General features: G+C 37.1%; 2 protein-coding genes and 1 long non-coding RNA gene across 4 annotated transcripts; all 3 read right to left on the bottom strand.

Moving 5' to 3' along the window:
- Positions 1-6,537: 6,537 nt before the first annotated feature.
- On the bottom strand, positions 6,538-9,216 carry LOC105055454 (putative GEM-like protein 8). The gene is made up of 4 exons (XM_010937263.4): positions 7,775-9,216; positions 7,590-7,670; positions 7,041-7,315; positions 6,538-6,967 (listed from the first exon to the last, which is right to left on the bottom strand). Exons 1-4 carry the CDS (start codon positions 7,941-7,943, stop codon positions 6,776-6,778), a joined length of 717 nt encoding a protein of 238 aa, XP_010935565.1. The 5' UTR covers positions 7,944-9,216; the 3' UTR covers positions 6,538-6,775.
- Positions 9,217-9,366: 150 nt separating this feature from the next.
- On the bottom strand, positions 9,367-16,825 carry LOC105055455 (transcription factor SRM1). 2 transcript variants are annotated; one of them, XM_029267681.2, is made up of 3 exons: positions 16,654-16,825; positions 15,931-16,550; positions 9,367-10,219 (listed from the first exon to the last, which is right to left on the bottom strand). In XM_029267681.2, the coding sequence occupies exons 2-3, from the start codon at positions 16,302-16,304 to the stop codon at positions 9,721-9,723; spliced, it is 873 nt and encodes a 290-aa protein (XP_029123514.1). In that variant the 5' UTR covers positions 16,305-16,550; positions 16,654-16,825; the 3' UTR covers positions 9,367-9,720. The 2 variants fall into 2 exon arrangements, with proteins under 2 accessions (XP_029123514.1, XP_010935568.1); XM_010937266.4 differs by having other exon boundaries at positions 15,931-16,547.
- On the bottom strand, positions 10,226-15,924 carry LOC140852862 (uncharacterized). The gene is made up of 3 exons (XR_012135780.1): positions 12,678-15,924; positions 12,020-12,625; positions 10,226-11,976 (listed from the first exon to the last, which is right to left on the bottom strand). It is a non-coding gene; the product is annotated as an uncharacterized lncRNA (long non-coding RNA).
- Positions 16,826-19,619: the final 2,794 nt, after the last annotated feature.

Below are 19,619 nucleotides of genomic sequence, written 5' to 3'. Positions count from 1 at the left end.
TGCTCCTCTTTCCCTCCCACTAGAAATAATTAAATGCAATGGAATATCGTTCTGCAATCAAGTGGGCTAATGGTCTTGACTGATAACTGATCAGTGGTTACAGGGGAAAACTAGGTCCCCATCAAAATCATTCAGGACGCCAGTCCCCAAGGAATCATTTCTGGCCACAGTGAGAAAGAACGGCCACCCTGTCCCAAGCTTTTAATTGGCTCCAGACACTACTGGTGCTTCGCATTCTTCATTCATGTTGCATTGGTTCATGCTGTGACAATGTAGCAAATCCACAGAGGTAGGCAGTCGATGGCACTTCTTGCTTGCAACAACCTGAAAAAGAAAATTACAATTTGATAAGTCAAATCAAATTTGAGGAAGGACGATTTGGCATACAAAGGGAAAACTAAATTATGAAATATAAAGCAGAAATTGTCGTTGATGATACCGAGATCTACAAACCTGTCGTTTCCATGATATACATTGTACTTGCTGTTGTTTGGCCAGAACCTGAAAGCACGGTAAGAGAAGGTATAAACCAAAATTTTTAACAGAACAACATACAATCTTTGGTCGAACAACATAAAAGCAAAATTTTCGTTATTGGCACATTAGCTTGTAGATTGAAAAATGGTAAAAAACGAAAAGAAAAGAGAATTCTGCAGAAAAGGGGAAATCGTGTTTATCCTTTTCTCTTTTATAGGGAGTCAAATGACTTCATCAAAATGAAGAACAGTACAAGTAACATGAAAAAATATTTGGGTAAAGATTTTGGATAAAGATTTCTCGGCATAACATCAAAAATACTCTTTAGGATTGCCGATCATTTCTAAGAACTATACTGTACAAATTTACACTTTTCATCTTTTGAAAAGTATGGCTAGTTTGCCACCACCAGGTTTGAACCCTAGACATCTCACATGAAGGGAGGAATATCAATTTAGCCGGTAAATTTAGACTCTTTCGTTATTTTTTAACTCATGATATTATTTTGAAGTTTTAGACAATTTACTAATCTCTCTCTTGATTGGATAGAGCATCATGAGATTTTATTATCGATTGCATCTTAGTATTCTAACATGATTCTTAATTTATAGTTAATCGATTTGATGCTCTAAATTAAATTGATGGGATGTTGGATTCTAACGTGTATAGCCAGCCCTTTGAGAATTTAAGATTTTTGTTTTGAAAATAATTATTGTTAAATTTTTGATAAAATTATGATTTTGGATATTAGATTTTAAAAGAAAATTTTTTGAAATTATGATTTATATGGATTTATTGAAGTATATGTGAGATATGTAATAATCTACCTTCTCTAGCCTTTTATTTATATAATATTATTTTGAATCTTGAACAAATTATTAATTAATTTATGTGTTTTATGATTCTTACAAAAATATGTTTTGAGTAGAATTTGATATGGAATTTTGAAGTAATATTTTCTTATACTTGTTGTAACTGTTTACTGATCTGAAATCATGTATATTTTGATTTAATTATGAAATATATTATTTAAAAAAAAAAAAATTGATACTAATCAGATTTAGACTCCCTGCCTGACTACGTTATGAACCCTGCCAATTAGAGGCTGTGTATTGCTACTCTGAGCTCATAATTCTATATCTGGCCCAACTACAAGATATAAGTATGGCATTCTGATCCTATCACAGGATATAAGTGTCGTATTCTGATCCGACCATAGGATATAACTATGATATTCTACTCCCACCATAGAATATAAGTATGGTATTCTGGTCCATTCATAGAATATAAATATAGTATTCTGATATAGCCATAGGATATAAGTATCAATATAGTTAAATGCTAATGACTTGAGTAGAATTTGTCTTGAATTAGATTTTTTGAATATGATTAGTTTTGAAATCAAATATATGATTATATATATAAATATTTAGAAAATACTGACATTACTGAATTTATATTTTGAAAATGAATTTGATTACATTAACACACTGATTAATGATAAATTATACTTTAATATTTACAATCTATATTATTATATAAATTATCTAGTCAAGATATTCATTGTTTATTGGGCTATTCAATTCATTACTTCATATTTTTCTATTTTTATATATTCTGAGGACTAGCTTGACTCATGATTCAATATGGGAGAACAAACTAAAAGCAAAATTTGATATCTTTATTTAGATTAGAAAAAAAAATTGATTTTACATCAATAAAATATTTCTTCCAACACGTGTGTAAAAAATACATGGAGGTAAAATTTGGCATTGATGTTGGTTGGAGAGTATAGTGATGTATATTGGCATCTTTCTCCTGCATCATAATAATATCCTCGTACCACTTGATAACTTGGCAATATCTTGTGTAGGACTTGTTGGTTGGACATGTGGGAGTTGTCCGCATATCTTTCCATTTCATATTCAAGAAGGAGATGTAAATTTTTTCAAAAAAATACTAATTATGCCAAAAATTAAAAGATTTACTGACAAAAAATAATTTCAAAAAAAACTATATATTATTTACAAAATGGCATATTAGTTATCAGTAAAAAGATATATAAGAAAAGCTTAGCTTGCTAATGAGACGAGCGCAATCTAAATTTAAAAAAAAATAAAATTGGAAATCATAAATTGATCCTATATTTCACAAGCCATCTTTGGCGTGCTTGAAAAAATTGGCAAGTCTCTTAGCCAACTAAGACAGGATTTGAACCAACAAAAGGTGACTACAAGAGTCGTATCTAGAACATGTACAGGCTCTATATTCTATGACTGTGTGCATATATGTAAGGATGTATATCATAAATTAAAGCTTGAGATCATTGTCTAATAAAAATTAGCTCATCACAAGTAGCAAATTAAAACTATTTCATATAATTAGCATGAATTAAACGAAAAACTATTGATGTTGACTTAGTAATTTGTTTGTCACGCAACCATCATTCTCAAGTTGATGTTGCAATTCTATACTTTCAGCAACACCGGCTGGCTGATGTATGCTCATTTCTATCGAGTGATGTGATTTCTCTCTTGCAAACCCCCACCGAAAAAAAAAAACTCTGGGAGAATTCATGACTAAACTGTTCCGTTATCTACTTGCAGCTATGGAGCAATACTGGAGAAGTTTCGGAGGCATGACCCTTCGATCATGGGGAAGATCAAAGGTTCCATTGTGGACTCGGCCCCTGTTGCTGCCCCTGACCCACAGGTAAAGAAATTTGTTGGCTTATTAGCATATTTCAGTACAAAATATTCTTTTGTAAGCTGTCTAGGATATGTATATTCCTTAGTTTTCATGATACGAGGTGGGCAATATGTTCTGGTGCTTAATGTGTCTTGGGTAGTCTTGTTCTATAAGCATATTTTAGAATTAAAGTCTCTTTTCTTTGTTAGAAATGCCAGCACCTGTTCTTTGTTGTTTATGGGCTCTTCCACTGTATAAGAGTTAACGATGACCTTTTTGGTCCAAGTATCTTCGCAGCGTTCAGATACATAATGATTTTGAGTGGTTTGCATTGTCTATGATTTGCCTGAAAATACCACACCATTACTTCATAGGAACAATATTGTACATATTGGTAATCAAATATGAACCCATCTCTAGCGGTAAAATGTGAGTCTTGTCGGACAAAATTATAGCTCCCCTCACAAAGTTTTTAGGTTATATCTTTTCTTAAAAATCATCTTCCATCTTCCTGAAGGTTAACATTTACGACATTCACTTTAAATTATGCTTTTGTGTTTTCTGGATTAAGTTTTTGATGTCCTTGATATTTTCCCAAGGTTGTACACTCTAAGACTTCAATTTATCTCATCCATGTTGTAGGTTTGGGCTTCTGGTTTCTCTGCCGCTTTTCAGAAAAAGCAGAGTGTAGCAACAAAAGGAATGCTGAGTTCAAATGGATCAGGGAGTGGCATGATGGTTGCTGCTGATTCTGGTGTGAAAGCCAAACCAGCAGTCACGGAGGTTGCTTTGCTGGCAGTATTGGAGAAGATTTTTGAGGTTGTCCTGAACCTTCCTGCTATTAATAGGTGGCAACTTCCTTCAGATTGGTTACCCATCCGCATTCTGTCTCATTAAGCAGTACATCCATGCTTAATAGATTCAGTCAAGTATAGGAGTTGATTTGAAGCTTATGCAAGCCTGGAATATTCTGGATGTTGCACCTAGGAAGACCTTAGCCCTACATCTATTTTAACTGCTAGGCTGAACACTGATCTAGGCTTAAAATCTTCTAGTTTGATTTTATGCAGGAGTTGGCAAGAGCACAGGTGTCCCATGGTAACATGGATGTGGATGTTTAGATGGCATATGCATTTGTATAAATGTATTTGTGTTATGATAGCTCGGGCAGCAGCATCAATGAGCTGAATTGAGAGTTTGATTTAGGATGGTGCATGCATGAATGCAGAGGGAGTTTCATTTTTTAAAGAAAAAAAAAAGTATGTGTCAGTGCTTTCCTGATAGATTTTTACGCTATCATACGGCTTGAGGAAGTTTCTTTTAGATGTCAAAATGTGTTTCCTGCAAACTCAAATAGATATTTCTTCTTATGACATTAACATTGTCATTGAAATCTCCATGATATCCATGAGATGTCAAACTTGATGTCATGTTTGTATTGCTTGATTTGTTCAACAGCTATGTTCTTGTTGACTGATATATACCAAGATATTAACCGATAATTTGCCTGCACTATTAACAGGAGGCTCTCAGATGTTTTGGATGAATTATCATCAGACCAACCAAAGTGTCCACAGCTGGGATGCAACGGAGAGCTGGGTATGAGGTCAGGGCATGTGATTTTGTGTCCTCACCTCACGTATACCATTTCCGAAGTGATCCGGGTCTCTACACTTCTCAGCTCACCAACTTTTTGGAGGACTGTGTGCTTACCAGTTGCAAAGATTTGTCGTAAGTTCTGCATATATTTATACATCTCTCTCTCTCTCTCTCTCTCAAGACGCTTTCCATTCTTTTTCTGGCATTGATGTGTTTCTTGCCAGGCATAACTAATTCAAGAGACATTGTTCAAATTTCATTTGTGTATACATCAGGTGATTCTAATATAAGATCATATAGTCACAAAAATTGAAATGCATTCAATCTTTTATTTCCCTTCACTCCATCTTACAGTTGAATTGCAATCGAAGAGCTTGTGCAGTAAATATTTAATTGCTGGCGTTTCAGTGCATATCACAGATATAGAGATATGAAGAATAAGTTTGCCAAACAGATATTTAGAGTTGTGAATAATTTGCAAAAAAGGTTTAGGAGTTGATTTGTCATGATGTCATCATGCATAGCATGCAGAGACATGCTATGACCTGATTTTAGATTTGGGATTAGCAGATAGGTTGCTTTACCAAGAACAGAAATCTCTGAATATGGATATTTCTTGAGATGTCAACTGATGTAATATGCCTCTAAAAATTGTCTTATTTTGCTGGTTTTGTATAACAGGTAGGTTGCTTTGCCTAGAACAGAAATTGGAACAGCGATACTTCTTGATATGTGGACTGCTGTAATATGCCTCTAATATTGCATTGGTTTGCCAATATCCTGGTTCTGTATCATAAGCAGGTCTGTGGGATCACTCTATCTCTCTCTATTTTTCCAAGCAAAATGTGCGGTCAATCTTTGATTCAGTGGAATTACAGCACCTGTCTCTCAAATCTCCAAAGTAATTTCAGTATGCTGGCAATGGTAATACCGTCCAGAGTCCAATTTTGATTGTACTTGTGAAAGCCCATGCTTGGATATTGTGGATTCTACATTGGGTTTAGTATGTCCTTTGCCTATTCTTCTTGCTACTGATCAGCTGCTCCAAGTTGGACATCATCTATTAAATATCATTCCCAATTTTGGCTATCCAGTTCTTGTAAATCATAATATTTACATATTAAAGTTGATGCCGATTTCTATTTCGTGATCAACTTCTTTTGTTTTCCAATTGATAGGGAGAGAAAATTTGACGACAACTAGGGGATTTGTGCATAAACAAGAGATTGGTAAAGGCAAAGTTGCAACATGTGACGCTAAATGGCTAAAACACCCCAAATCTTGAAACAACCATGTTGTTAACAAAGGTTCGGTGGATAACCAGCATATCAGACTGTCTTATATGAAAAGAGTTCTGTAAACATGGTAGCAGTGAAGACAGAATACCCCTAGGAAAATTGAAATCTCGCTACCGGCAGCTTCAGCCATTTCAAAAGCAAAGCAAAAGAAGAAGAAGAAGTCATGAATGGCTTTAGAGGCAAACAAGATAATTGACTTACATCTCTAAGATAAGATAGTTCAACTCTAAGAACTTCTGAAAATGGTTAAAAGGGATTAATGTGTTAATAGAACATTAGAAGAGGTCCTAAGCACAGTAGCTATTTTAACGTCGGGTTTCAATTTTACAATGACTGTCATGAATTTGTAGATCAGCAGTTTCGAATATACCCACTCTGTGACAAAAGGGAATTTTGTCTGTCTGCTAGGTTGCAATGCTGGTATTAATTTATGAGGTCATCAATTGTGTGAATTATTTTAAGTATCACATGAGAATTCACCAACAAAACACCTGTATTTCATTCGCTGATGTGGCGTAGAATGAGACACACATTCATGATTTTTGTACAAAAGGCGGGCAAGGCAGATCCTATTTTGCGAGTATTTAACTGACTCTTCTGACAAAAAAAAAATGGAGAGCCATTTTTACTGATTACAACAAGAAATTGTGATGTTCTTCTTCACTCTATGCAGATAAACCATATGTTGAGGCATGCAGCTCAAATCAATCAGTTTACTGCAAAAACCTTGCTTCTGAATCTGAGATAGCTTGCCTCAAGTACTTGACAGATCTCTGATAACTAACAAAACCCATAAACCAGAACTCAAATTCATCCTTAGTAACTAGCTGGATGTACTTTTGGTTTGGCTTGTTCGCATTCTCACTCTGGCTGACTCTCTTTATCCTTTCTAAAGGGATCAAAACCTGCGAAAAGAGAACAAATTCAGCCAAGGCCTGCAGCAAAGATTGTTTAAAATGGCTGAGAGCCTAGAAATACCTTGTAGGGAACTCTGGCCAATTCTCCTCTGGGAGAAGTGAGCGTCAGGGATCTATCACTATGGAATGCAATCTTCTTAGTTGAAATAAAGAGCAGCCCTGCGATAGGACCGGCAGTGGTAGACAGATAGCACTGAAAAGCCTTCAGCAGCTTCTCTCCTTTTTCAATGGAGAAATTTTGTCTGAAGACTTTCTTGACACCTCCTGCTTGAAGAATCCTTGCACCCAAGCTCAACTTTCCCTTCACAGTTTCGGAGATATTGGGCCCTAAACTGACTGCAGTGTCCATGAAAGTGCAAGACGTAAGTCTAAGTCATTACTGCTAGTAGTAGTAATCACCTACTACCCTATGTATTGGGCTTTGTTTGTGAGTAATGTTTGCTGTCACAAGAATTTCCAGTCATTCTCTACCTGATGATAACTTGTAGCTTTTTGTTTTACAGGTTTAGGATTCTTCTATTTAGCAACTATAGTTCAATCATCATATTCCACATGAAAGTAGCATTGGTTTTTCCACAATTTGAATTGAATTGATGAGATGGACAATTACCATGATCTCGGATGCCTTTTGCATAGTTATCTGCTCTTTTGCTGAATCTGCTCATCCAGTCAATCACTGAATCCACTCTTTCTGCAAATCGAGAAGAGTTCTTTCAGAACTTTTCCAAAGACATTCAACAACATACTGTGTGTGCAAGCGTGTTTGAGGAATAGAGGAGGGGAGGTGGTTATTACTCTGTCTGAAATGAGAGGAACCATATGATGTGGACTGAAGACATAAGCTACCAGGCTGAGAAGCAGAAGCAGGTTTGCCTGGACACTCAGCTACATATCTGACACAGGTGATAGGAATGCCAATGACTTGATCATGGCTTGGATTCTTCACATTGGATGAAGCTTCCATCTTTAGTGTCTCCTCTCCTTGAGAATGTTCCTCCGGTGGATGTCCTCTGGTCCAGAGACCAGCACGTAGGCTTTTTATAAGGTCAAGCAACCTTTGGAGTAGTGATTATGTTCAAATAAATAAAGCACTTTATTAAATCACCACTTCACGATGCAAAGTCATCATCGGCTCATCAAAGATAAAATCTTTATTGTGAATCCAAAAAAGAAAAGGAAAAGGCTCTCAATTCTTTTCTTTTCTTAACTTTTAAATGTAACTTGTATGGTAGAATCAACCCTCTACTCCGTTGCTGGTCTTTTCACAAAGTAGGGAGCAAATATGTCAAGATAAAACACAGATGACATACAGATGGAAATCAGAAATTTTTCTTAGTGCCTTCCATGTAATTCATAACATGTTTCCCTGATAGGCACACAGGTTTCTTATTATCCTATTATCAGTGGAAGCAGAGGAAAAGAAAACATTACACACTGATTTGAGGAAATTATTTTTCATTGCTTCATACATCACAGAGAGACATGTCATGTGCCTGGTTTGAATTAAGGCAGCATTGCCCTTACTTTTCCTTTATGCTATTTTCTATCATATTATGCTCCACAACTACATATAGTGCGCCGACGCATCTCCAAGTCAGCAGTTTATTATGCTGTCTGCCTTCATTGGTGACTTTGTAGAAGCTTTTGAGTCAGCAGGCTGGCTTACTTGTCTCTGTCTAGCTGGAAAGTAGATAAATGAGAAAGGCACAAGAGTAAGCAATTCATAACAAAATCCATTATTAAAGGACGAAGACCAAAGAAGCCTTCTGATGTAAGGAAAACAAACAAAGTTTGTCACATAAGGAAGCTTGCACCAACCAATAGAAAGATGCATTGTTAACCCAAAAACAGGAAAAGTTTGATGCATTAAAAAAACCCAACGATATGATCGTTATCTTAGGGTGAGTCACTGCTTATCTGTAAAGCTAACTTTTCCCATGCTTTCCGCAGCCTGAGGCAGAAGGCTATTTTAAAGGGCTTTCCACTATAACCGTCTCCTTTTGGTCAAGATGATATAAACATTTAGATCAGATTGGATTTCCGTTCAAGGTCAAGGTCCACACAGGTCATGCAGCCACAGGACAAAGTCACCCAACAAGACCTGCAAAGGAATAGAAAGATACCATAACTACCAACCTGAAATGTTACCCAACTTATCATAGGGATTTTAAATCAGCCACCTGCCTACCCATGAAACATTTTCCAGCTCTAAGACATAAGCATTGCAAAATGCAAATATCACACGATGCTTTCCTTAATAATCCAAAGAGCTGAAGGTAAGACCCAGAGCATCTTCAAGTAAACAAGGATACAATGAACAAAACACAAAGGATTACACACAAACAAGAAACAATTTAATTGGATAGGAAGAATCCAAAACACATTAATTAATGTCATAGACTTCAGAATGCTGCATTTATTAATTAATGTCATAGCCTTTAGAATTCTGCATTTATGCTCTTACACAAGTAGGATGAATTAATACATCACAACATAACAGGACTCTCAAGACCAAGAGCTGCTCGTCTCATGTAACAACCACAACTACCACTCAACGCATGTAAATAGATCTTAACTACCCTTGCTATGGCTTATTTAGACATGATGCAGCAAGTTGACAGAATTCGACTATAGATTGAAACAGCCAGGTTATTCCACATTAAGGAAGAGAAGACGATAAGAACACAGTAGGACCGACTTTCCCTTCTTCTTTGTACACTAGGAGATCCTTTTGCTGTCACTCATCGGTGAGATGATGCGGGAGGCATTGGGTAAGTCACTGGAGTCATGTTCATTGGCGCACCAGGGATTACGGCACCAGATACTGGGGCTCGCACTCCATAGGCCATATGGGGTGGAGGAACAGGCATATTAACAGGGGTGCCTACTGCAGAAACAAGGGGACCACCAACTGGCTGTCCTATTGTGGTTCCATATACACCAACTCCAGGAGGACCACCTGATGGCTGAGAGGATTGCTTAGCAGATTTTCCTGAAGTTGTTGCTCCCCCATTTATTTGCCCAGTGATTGGCCCTTGTGGAGCTGATATATCTCCATTACTAACACTGGTGATGTCATGAATGCTTGATCTTCTCCTGTCTTTGTTCATGGAGTTCAAACGAATAAAATATTTCTGTGCATGGCTTGCCACCTGTGTAGGTGTCCTTGATATCACAAAGTTTCGAGAAATGCTCCTCCAGTCACCTTTCCCATACTTATCAAGTCCAAGAAGAAACAATCTGTGGAATCAAAGATCAGGTTATTGACTCAAATAATAGCAACCATATTTTCAGTACTGGAACCTAGCAATTATAGAATATCAAATATAAAATATAGTGAAAACAGCAACATGATTTGATGCATATAACATAAGTTATTAAATTAAAAAGGTGAAAAACATGTTCTAGATGAAACATGATAAAGGTTTGAAAATCTTCAGGTATGCAATATTAGTGTGCAACAAATCTGCATTTCCTATTTTCATGTTAAGTATTACCACCAATAACAGCTTTCAATGAACAAATCTAGCATCATGAGCACAGCAAAATTAAGAAAAAGAACAAAATTTTATGTAATCAAAGGGTATCTGCTGTCCAGGCTTTATACTTGTGATTTGTGAAGCACCTATTGTGACCATTGTTGTCACAACAAAGCCATCCATGAGAACATTGACCGCTTAATAAACAGGCACCACAGAAAAAGATATCTACATGTGAAATGGATATGAATCAGATAGTAGATTCTCCTATACATAAATTTGTATACACATATAAAATGAAAAACCTAAATCATCCACAGCCTAATATGTCTTGTCTATTTACCAAATCTGCAAATCTCACTAGAAAAGTATTATCTGGATGATTTACATAGAACTAAATAAGGGAATCAAGAGAAATGTTTAATCATTCCAGTCACTACGTGTGATGCAACGAACTAGAAAAACCGCTAAAAGATGTTGCATTAGGCTTGTTTTCAAGACATGTCTCTTGTCACAGTAATAATCGTTCAGTCTGGAATGCAATAAAAGGAAAATAATAAATAAGCAAAAGGTTGCTTCTAATAACTCATATGAACAGTCACATTTTGTAGTTTCATTAATGGTTCAGCTCTCCTGGGGTGGCTTTGACATTTGAAGTAAGTTTTCTACGTAAGTCAGCAAATGACAAAATCAGTTATCCTCCAAGAGTCCAATCCACACTAATTTCTAAAATAAGGAAAAGATAGCTTGCAACGAAATTATGTCCAAAATCTGTTAACTGGATGATACGATACTCATAATACTCAGGCTGATCATAATACTTGCACTGGCATTTTATTGTTTAAGAAGAAATATTTCATTCTCAAAGATCCTCAGGTGATGAGAAATTTCTACAAGTAATAACTAAATAGAACAGAATCCATAAAGCATCCAGTATCATTTATTTCTGCGACACAATGTTACTGATAAATAGGTGATGAACACAGTTTATCTTTTGGCTCACATGGAGGGCCATAGGCAAGTGCTACGCAATAAAAAAGCAAGCCCAGAAATAGTCACAAGAAATTATCCATGTCACATCGTGCTACAAGATATTCTGGTCATCTAACTTTTGATAACACTGTGTTTTCAATAATATTCTAACTAGTATAAAAAACTGAAAGGCTCAAAATGAAAAAAAAATGTAGCTCATATAACTCTTAAAACACATGAACAGTAGCACTAAAATGATGGTTTCATCATTTATCTGTTCCATTCTTTCTGTTTAAATACAGTTTTCTTTTACCCGATTCACATTAGCACCAAAAGACTGATCAGATCTAGACTAAGATGATTTGGAAGTGAAATCGACATCATTATCATCATCACATGGATAGGGCTGGAAATTGGCTGGGCCGGGCCATGCCCCTACCCAATGAAATTTTTCGTCGGGCTTCAGCCCAGATTTAGGCCTGAAACTTCTGGAAAATCTAGGCCCGAGCCTGGCTTGGGCCTAACCAAAACTCTGATTGGGCTGGCCTGGCTAAGGCTCGGGCCTAACCAAAACTCTGATTGGGCTGGCCTGAATTAGCCAAAGCCTCCCCCAACTTCCGAGCCCACACCATCTACCACCGCACCCACCTCATGGAGGCGATGATCTCATGGAATCCTACCGATCCAAGCCCTCCTGACTCTCGGCAGCAGTAACGCCGCTCAAGAATAACCACCGGTGCCAATTGGCCCTACTGAGATCTTTGATTGGGAGTAGGATCTCATCTATTACACTGGGGTCCTCTAGATGCTCAACAACAGCTATTGCAAGATGATGTGCATTGATGGAAGCAAGTGCCTTTGCCACATACATGGCAAAATGCACAAAAAGATATGGATCACCACCGGCAATATCGCCCCGCTGGCCTCTGCAATTACTAGGATGACAAGGCTGATGTCATCCTCAAGTACATGCCCGACAAGGCCCAACTCTTGAAGGCCTATGGCAAGATCACCGAGGGTATCAATGGAGGTCTTGATGGGGAGGATGAGGGCATTAGCAATGACTACATCGAGTTTGAGGATGAGGACAATGACAAGATCTAAGAGAGCTCAAATGATCATCTACCTCTCCTCCTCCAATATTGACCAGTTGGCTGTGGCACTTTCGGATCCCATAGATGAGGGAGAATGAGACCTCCTCCTCCTCCAATATTGATCACGATCATGCTGGTGAGGGAGAACAAGACCTCCTCCTCATCACACCTCTCACACAATCACAGCTAAAGCCTAGAACCCGCTGACACAATCTAGGCTTAAGTTCGAGCTTAATTTCAAGCCTTGAGCTTAGGCTTGGTCAAGGATATACCTAAGCTTAGCCCAAAAATATACGGGCTTCATATTTAAGCTCAAATCTGATCCAAACTCTCTCAGGCTTAGCCCGTAGCCTGACTCAAAGTCAGCCCCCTCCGATAGGCCTCAACCAGCCTAGGCCCAATTCAGTCCTACATATGGATTACACCTTCGGCTTAAATAAGTTCCTTCTTTGTAAGTTAAAATGCAAGTATCCACCTCATAGCATGCACACACCCTTTATCGTAAACAAGAATTTCCCCATAAAATATACTACAGTCACCAAAGATAACCCTAAATATATTAAGATATAAAGAATGTAACATGTTAGCCAATCACCAACATCTTTTCCTTATCACCCAAATATTTCAACAAATAAGGGTTGACAAGACTTGGCTACTTGAAAGCCAATTTCTTGATACTTGAAAGCCAATTTCTTGACATATTCATGTATCCTAATAATTAATAGATGGATCTCTCCCATAATAAAGCATGGACTTTCATTGTGTCTCCAATTACTACCTTCTGGCTAAATAGCTTTGCTTTACAAACTAGATCTCTCTTCGATTTCTTCTTCTTTATAAAACATTACCAACCTTGTTTTCTTTGTTGCCTCCATGACAGCTTTGGCACCCAAGACAATTGTTTCTCATAAAATTTAAACTAGTACTAATAAGTCACAAACATTATCCTCACTCATAGTGTCTCTTTCTTATTTCCAGGATGTTTGTTTGCTTAGCATTTGATGTTGAAAAAATAACTGATTCTATCCAACTTGCAACTGACCTATTAAGCTTCCCCAACATATGACCACCTAATGAGCGTCCTGTGCCTATGTCAGCCCATACTCTACTGATAACAGCCCTCTGTCCAGTTCTAAATTGTTTCCAATACAACTGAAATACACAAGTTGTCCTGAAATTTAATGAATTAGATATTGTTGTCCTGAGCTTCTACAAGTTAAATGGTTGTCGCCATGGTGATTGAAACAAAGAAGCTGCTAGCTAGGTTTTTCAAAGCCAGCAACCCCTCCACGCTTTCACATATTACTGACTAGTGTTGTAGCTTTTCAAAATAAGCAGCTTAGTTACAAAGACTTCTAGGACTAATTGGCAACTTGATCATTTATAGAAAGTACGTGAGTAATCAAACTGATATCTAGCATGTTCTTTTCCTTCTTTAACTATGAATGGAATAGCAGTAATAGTTCCTTGAAAATCATGTGAAACAATATCATTTATGGGATGTTGACAAGATTTAACATTTGATATCAACTGGTTAACTTACCTGGTTATATCTTCCAGTTTTAAATAGTCACTGACCGACCACTCTCACCGTGAGATCAATGTTGGTGCAATAAGAATATTAGATCAGATAAAGCAAAACAAGTTTAACATATGAATGCATTCATATCTTAAAATTGTTGATGGTGAATGAAATGCATGCAGTTCAAGCCAAAGAGGAACCTTCAATTTTAATGCTCATGGAACAGAAGAAAAAAAAAACTGTATTAACATTAAGGGGCAAATTATATTTACAATTAGTAGTCAACCAACTATCTTTTAGATTATGGTGTCCTTAGTACTCAATTTGAGACCGACCCTTTTGTATGTGATTGGAGGAAAGGGAGGAGGGTGGTAGTGCATGGGGCAATATGGGCTCCTGACCATTAATTTTGTATATTTACATGATATTAAGTGAAGCCACCATTTCTAACTGATGTGTGATCCATCACTTCTAGAAACTAAAGAGAAAAATAAGAGACTGAGGAAAAGGTTGGTCACTTACAGGTCCCTCTTAAAGTAAATGAACTTGTTCAAAAATTTTTAAAACAAAAATCAAGAAGAAAGTGTTAGCCATATGCTGAGTGAAAAATGTTTTTCGACTGCTCTGGTCGGATAACAGGCAACAAGCCTATGAGGCAAGCCCCTCTCCTTTGGGAGGCAGTAGAGCCTTGTTCAAAATGTTAAACAAGTTGGGATGGGAGAAACGAAGAAACGGGTGTAATCAACTTCCACAGAAAGGCAAAAATGAATTGGGAGAGCCGAAAAGGATAGAGCTTGGACAACTCCTATAAATAATTGGATTGCTTGTAGTGTTGCATGAAGGTACCTAAGAGTACCCTAAAAAAGAGGCATGAGAACAAATAGAAGAAGAGCGAAACATTATGCTGTTTTCGCCATTGACACTGGTTGAAAAATGTTGGCAAGACAGTGCAACAACAGTGAAACTGATCAATTCAGAGAGTGGTGTACTGGTTTACTATGAATGACAGCATTAGGTTGCACTCTATCTAGAAGACTGTCATGGTAGTAGGAGCTAACTAGAACTAGAGGTCAGAACATGGAAGAAAGAAAAAATGAAAACAAAAGATTCACCACTCCTGTGTTATACTCATCAATCAAACACTTAATGGCATGCATGTTCTTAATTGCTAAGTCAAAATAGGTTATAATGGTCACCTCTGTTGGTTCATAGTTCCAGATCACCCAAGGATGGTGCCATGTAGTAGTATCATGCTACTACAGGAAAAATGGACAACCATTTTTAATGCTTAGTTTTTTATATGTCATGTTTTTTTTTAATAAAAAAACTTTTTTGAAAGTGCACTAGCCAACTCCTTTAGTCTCAACAGATTAGATCTGACCGAGATGAAGGCTGGTGTTTCCCTTCAGTTGTTCAAGGATAACCAGTAAACCTACCAGATAATATCAGGAAACGCATAGTCCAAAAGCCAGAAGAACATGTTAGCATCATTTTCTCAGTGCATGAAATGATGTCCCTAAACTGCCAAATTGTTGAAAGCAGCAAAATTGAATGGATGCAGCACCAGAAGTAGATAGATCATAAGCCAAATCTACAGTAAATTAACCATAACAGTAACTTCAAAAAATAAAGTTCAATTTGACAAGAAAATTTGCTGAGTCATCAAGAACTTCATATATTAAACACCCGTCCATGTACGGATCCACATGGGAAACACTGACTTTTCTCGACAGCCAAATATTGACTAGTTAAAGATGCCTAAGTATGATTTTTTCCCCCTCAATAAAGAAAAGCAAAAGTAAAAATCAGTAACAAAAGTAATATAAATCGCATATTTTGAACTAATACCTGTAAAATCTGAGAAAGCTTAAAATATGAGTTTACCTGTGTTCATCTTCAGTCCATGCTATTCCTTTACGACGCTCTTGATCAGACCTTGATGCCTTACCACTATGAGTAGAATCACCATGTGAGTGGCCGCCCTTTTTTCCACTGCTGCCTTCATTGGCATGGTCACCACCATCTGAGGAAGAGGGATAGCAAGGTACAGGAACTCGTCCAGATTCGATGGCATTGATGTCTTCCACTAAAAGCTCATAGTGGTGCTTGACATCCTCAAGAGTTTTTCCGGGCACATCGGCCGCAATTTTCTCCCACCGATCACTGCAATCCTCAGGATGAGTCACCAGGGCATTCTCAAATGCCTTTTCCTGCTCCCGACTCCACAAGGAGCTGCTGTTTGCCTCTTCCATCACCATCTTTCCCTATTTAAGCTGTCTAGCATATAATTTGTGGAGAAGGAGAGACTGAAACACCTGAAAGGGGGTTAACCAAGGTCCCTAAAACCAGAACCTCTCCAAATTCATCAACACATACAGACAAGGTGAAAGCTTTTCTTTTCTCTAATTTCTCTCTCTTTCAGATGCCTGCTAGACCCCCACAGAATTCTCTTGGACAGCCCTTGGGAATTGGATCTGGATTACTTCTTCCATCAACAACACCTGCTGGCAAATTGATAGCTTCAAATTTAAGCAAAGGAGTTGAAATATAAAACCTTAGGCAGAAAAAAAGGATAGATGTGTCAGAACAGGGGTGAGGAAGGGTTACCCCAACACTGCCACAAGGAGCCAAGCGACGGTTGCGCAAGGAGAAGAACACGGAAGCTCACCACTCCACAACAAAAATGGGGCTTTCCGGAAAATGCAAAGAAGGTCGTGAATCGAGCCCACAATCGCCAACCCTAGTGATAGACGATGGATCAAGATTCAGTAAGATGAAGCAAAAATATCCAGTTACCTGAAAACAATGGTAACAACTGGGGATTTAGGGCTTCGATTGCGAGATGGAAAGAGACCAGAGCAACCAGACAAAGAACCAGTCGGATTTGAAGATACCACAAGGGTTTAAATCCCGCGACCCAAATCCCTTGGTATGCTCACAGTGTCTGGTCCACGGATATGAATCGTTCAAGCCCAAAAAAATCTTAGCTTTTTCTCTTCATATCCAACCTCGCAGTAAAATCTAAGACTTTTCACTTCTATTTTTACCATGAAGTCAAACCTCAAAACCCATCATCGAAAAAATCCTCCTTTCTCCACCTATTGATGTTAAAAGAAACAATCTTTTCCTCTAAACACAACGATTCAATCAGAATGATATCTAATACTCTAATCATTCAAATTCAATTCCAAAAAACCTTTTGCTAGTTCTGCTTTGTTTCCACCGAACTGTTGAAACCTACCAAACCAAATAATCCAATTTGTGCTTTAATCACCGATTGGGACGCAAAAACCAATTTTTTTCCTACCAAAAAGTAGACAAAACTCCACCTGGCTCTCCTCCCACCAAGTAACAGTCAAGCAACAATTCCAGCCACTTCTTTATATCATTTCAATTCAATTGGAACTATCCACATCAATAAAAGCCAAACCCCATTCTTCTTGTCTTCTATCCCGCTTTAACCCATAGTAAGAGCACCTCCAGATACCTTTACCTCCGCTCAACCACACACTCATCCAATGTCATCATATATTTTAAATCTTTAATCTTTACCGCAGTAAAAATAAAGGAAAAACCAAAGATAAAAGTATGATTTTTCCGTTAAAAAAAAAAAAAAAGATTTTTAAATGAGAAGATGATATTTTGAAGTAACAAGATGATGATTTTTACCTTGGATAACAAAAGTTGTGGGCATGAATCCAAGAACTCTGGATAAAAGAGGAGCCGTGGGAAATTACGCAAAATCTTGGGAACCTACTCAAGTCGGAATCCTCCCATGTCCCCGTTTGAACCGAGGAGGGCCTGTTAAGCAATCACGGCCGTCCATTCTTGGCATGACGGCCGTGATTGAGCAGAGCGCTTGGTCAGGTCATTTACAGCTGCCATACCAAAAACGGATAGCCGTCATGCCAAAAATGAATTACCAAAAAAAAACAAGTCTTCCCCCATTCCGCGCCGAAAAATACTTTGCTTGCTTAAATCTTGCAACAACGGAGTTAAAGCTTTTGAGCCGATGGTTTCGAACCGGACCCGGTCCTGCCTCGCTGGGGAAAACGAATCAGTATACAAACAAAATAAAAGTAGTGGTGACCAATTTTGATCAAAAGACTTTTTTGAGTCGCACCCAAGCATACACGCCTTTGCTGAGATGTGTATCCACATGGCTTGAGAAGGTGTGCGGTTGGGTGCGGTCAATGCAAGTATATCCAATGGAAAAATCTAGAGATCAACCGCCATCACCGTTTTGTTTATGGAGTTGGTGATTGGCCAAGAGACAAAGCCTGAGTGATGCATTCCTAACTCGCTCATAAGCCTGATGAATTGTGTAGTAATCTGATGGCTGAATGGCAAGCATTCATAACCGATGTAAGCATATTTAATTGAGATTTATGGTGGGAGTATTTAAGAAAAAAAATTAGAGAGGGTCACCGCCATCTATAATTAGCCAAGGGTCAGTTTAGTATTGAATTCTTTTTCTTTTCAAAAAAAATATATAAATTGAGATTTAAAAACATGTTTGATGTTTTTATTTTATTATTTTATTATTTAAAAATTATTTTTTTATTTCTAGAGAAAATAGAAAAAAATTCTTGCTTTCTATATTTTTAAAAATATGAAATTTATATTTTTTCTATTACTCTATCATCATCATCGCCACTACTATTATTATTGATGATATCGTCGCCTTCTCCATTATGTTGCTAGTTCTTCTACCATTGTTGCTGTTACAACCATTTTATCTGAGGATCCATATAGATGCATGTTTGGTCCATATCAATCATATTTTGAGAGATATTGGATATTTTGTATAAGACCAAATAACATGATTAATATTTTCAATTAGATTTTTTGAATGAGGTTATGGATTGTTATTAAATGATATCAGAACAAATCCAAATCATGGGCCATATAAACTAAAGGATGCCATAGCATGGATTTTTATGGGCTTGATCATGGGTCGATTGTGTATGAATGATTGAATCTGTGATATCTATTAGTGGATTTGATTGAATTTGAATGAACTTGCAGTATTTATAATTATACTTGATTAAATTTGGATCTTTTAATCCAACAAGAATATCAAGGCATAAATGGATAGGTATATGAGAATCTATATAGATGCATATTTATTTCCACACTAATTATGCACTTGAAGAGGTTTTAAATAGCACCAAAGAATCTAAATAATAACTTTCAATTAAATACTTATGGTGAGATCCTATTTGTCATAGTATCAGTGCTTGTGCAACATCCATCACACCATTTGCCTCATCGTTGTCACATTGCAACATCTACTTTATTGTCTTTATCATCATCACCGTATGCTTTTGAAATAATTAACTATACTAAACATCTTTATTTTTAAAATAATTAAGAGAGATAGAGAGAAGAAAATAACTTCAAATGACATCCAAAGCTCATATTTTTGCTAGTCAACAAAGCCGGCTGCATCAAGTTGTTATGCAAGAAACATTGATCTAATAATACACGCATAATTAACAAGTCTTATCTCATAATTATTAGTCAAACTAAAGCTTGCTTCATATGCAATATCTAAGGTTTCTTACGCTATA

This window comes from Elaeis guineensis, chromosome 12, assembly GCF_000442705.2.
Source record: "Elaeis guineensis isolate ETL-2024a chromosome 12, EG11, whole genome shotgun sequence".
In the NCBI taxonomy this organism is placed as follows: Eukaryota; Viridiplantae; Streptophyta; class Magnoliopsida; order Arecales; family Arecaceae; genus Elaeis; species Elaeis guineensis.
Note: the sequence above shows the minus strand (reverse complement) of the source record. Positions and strands in the feature narration are given on the sequence as shown.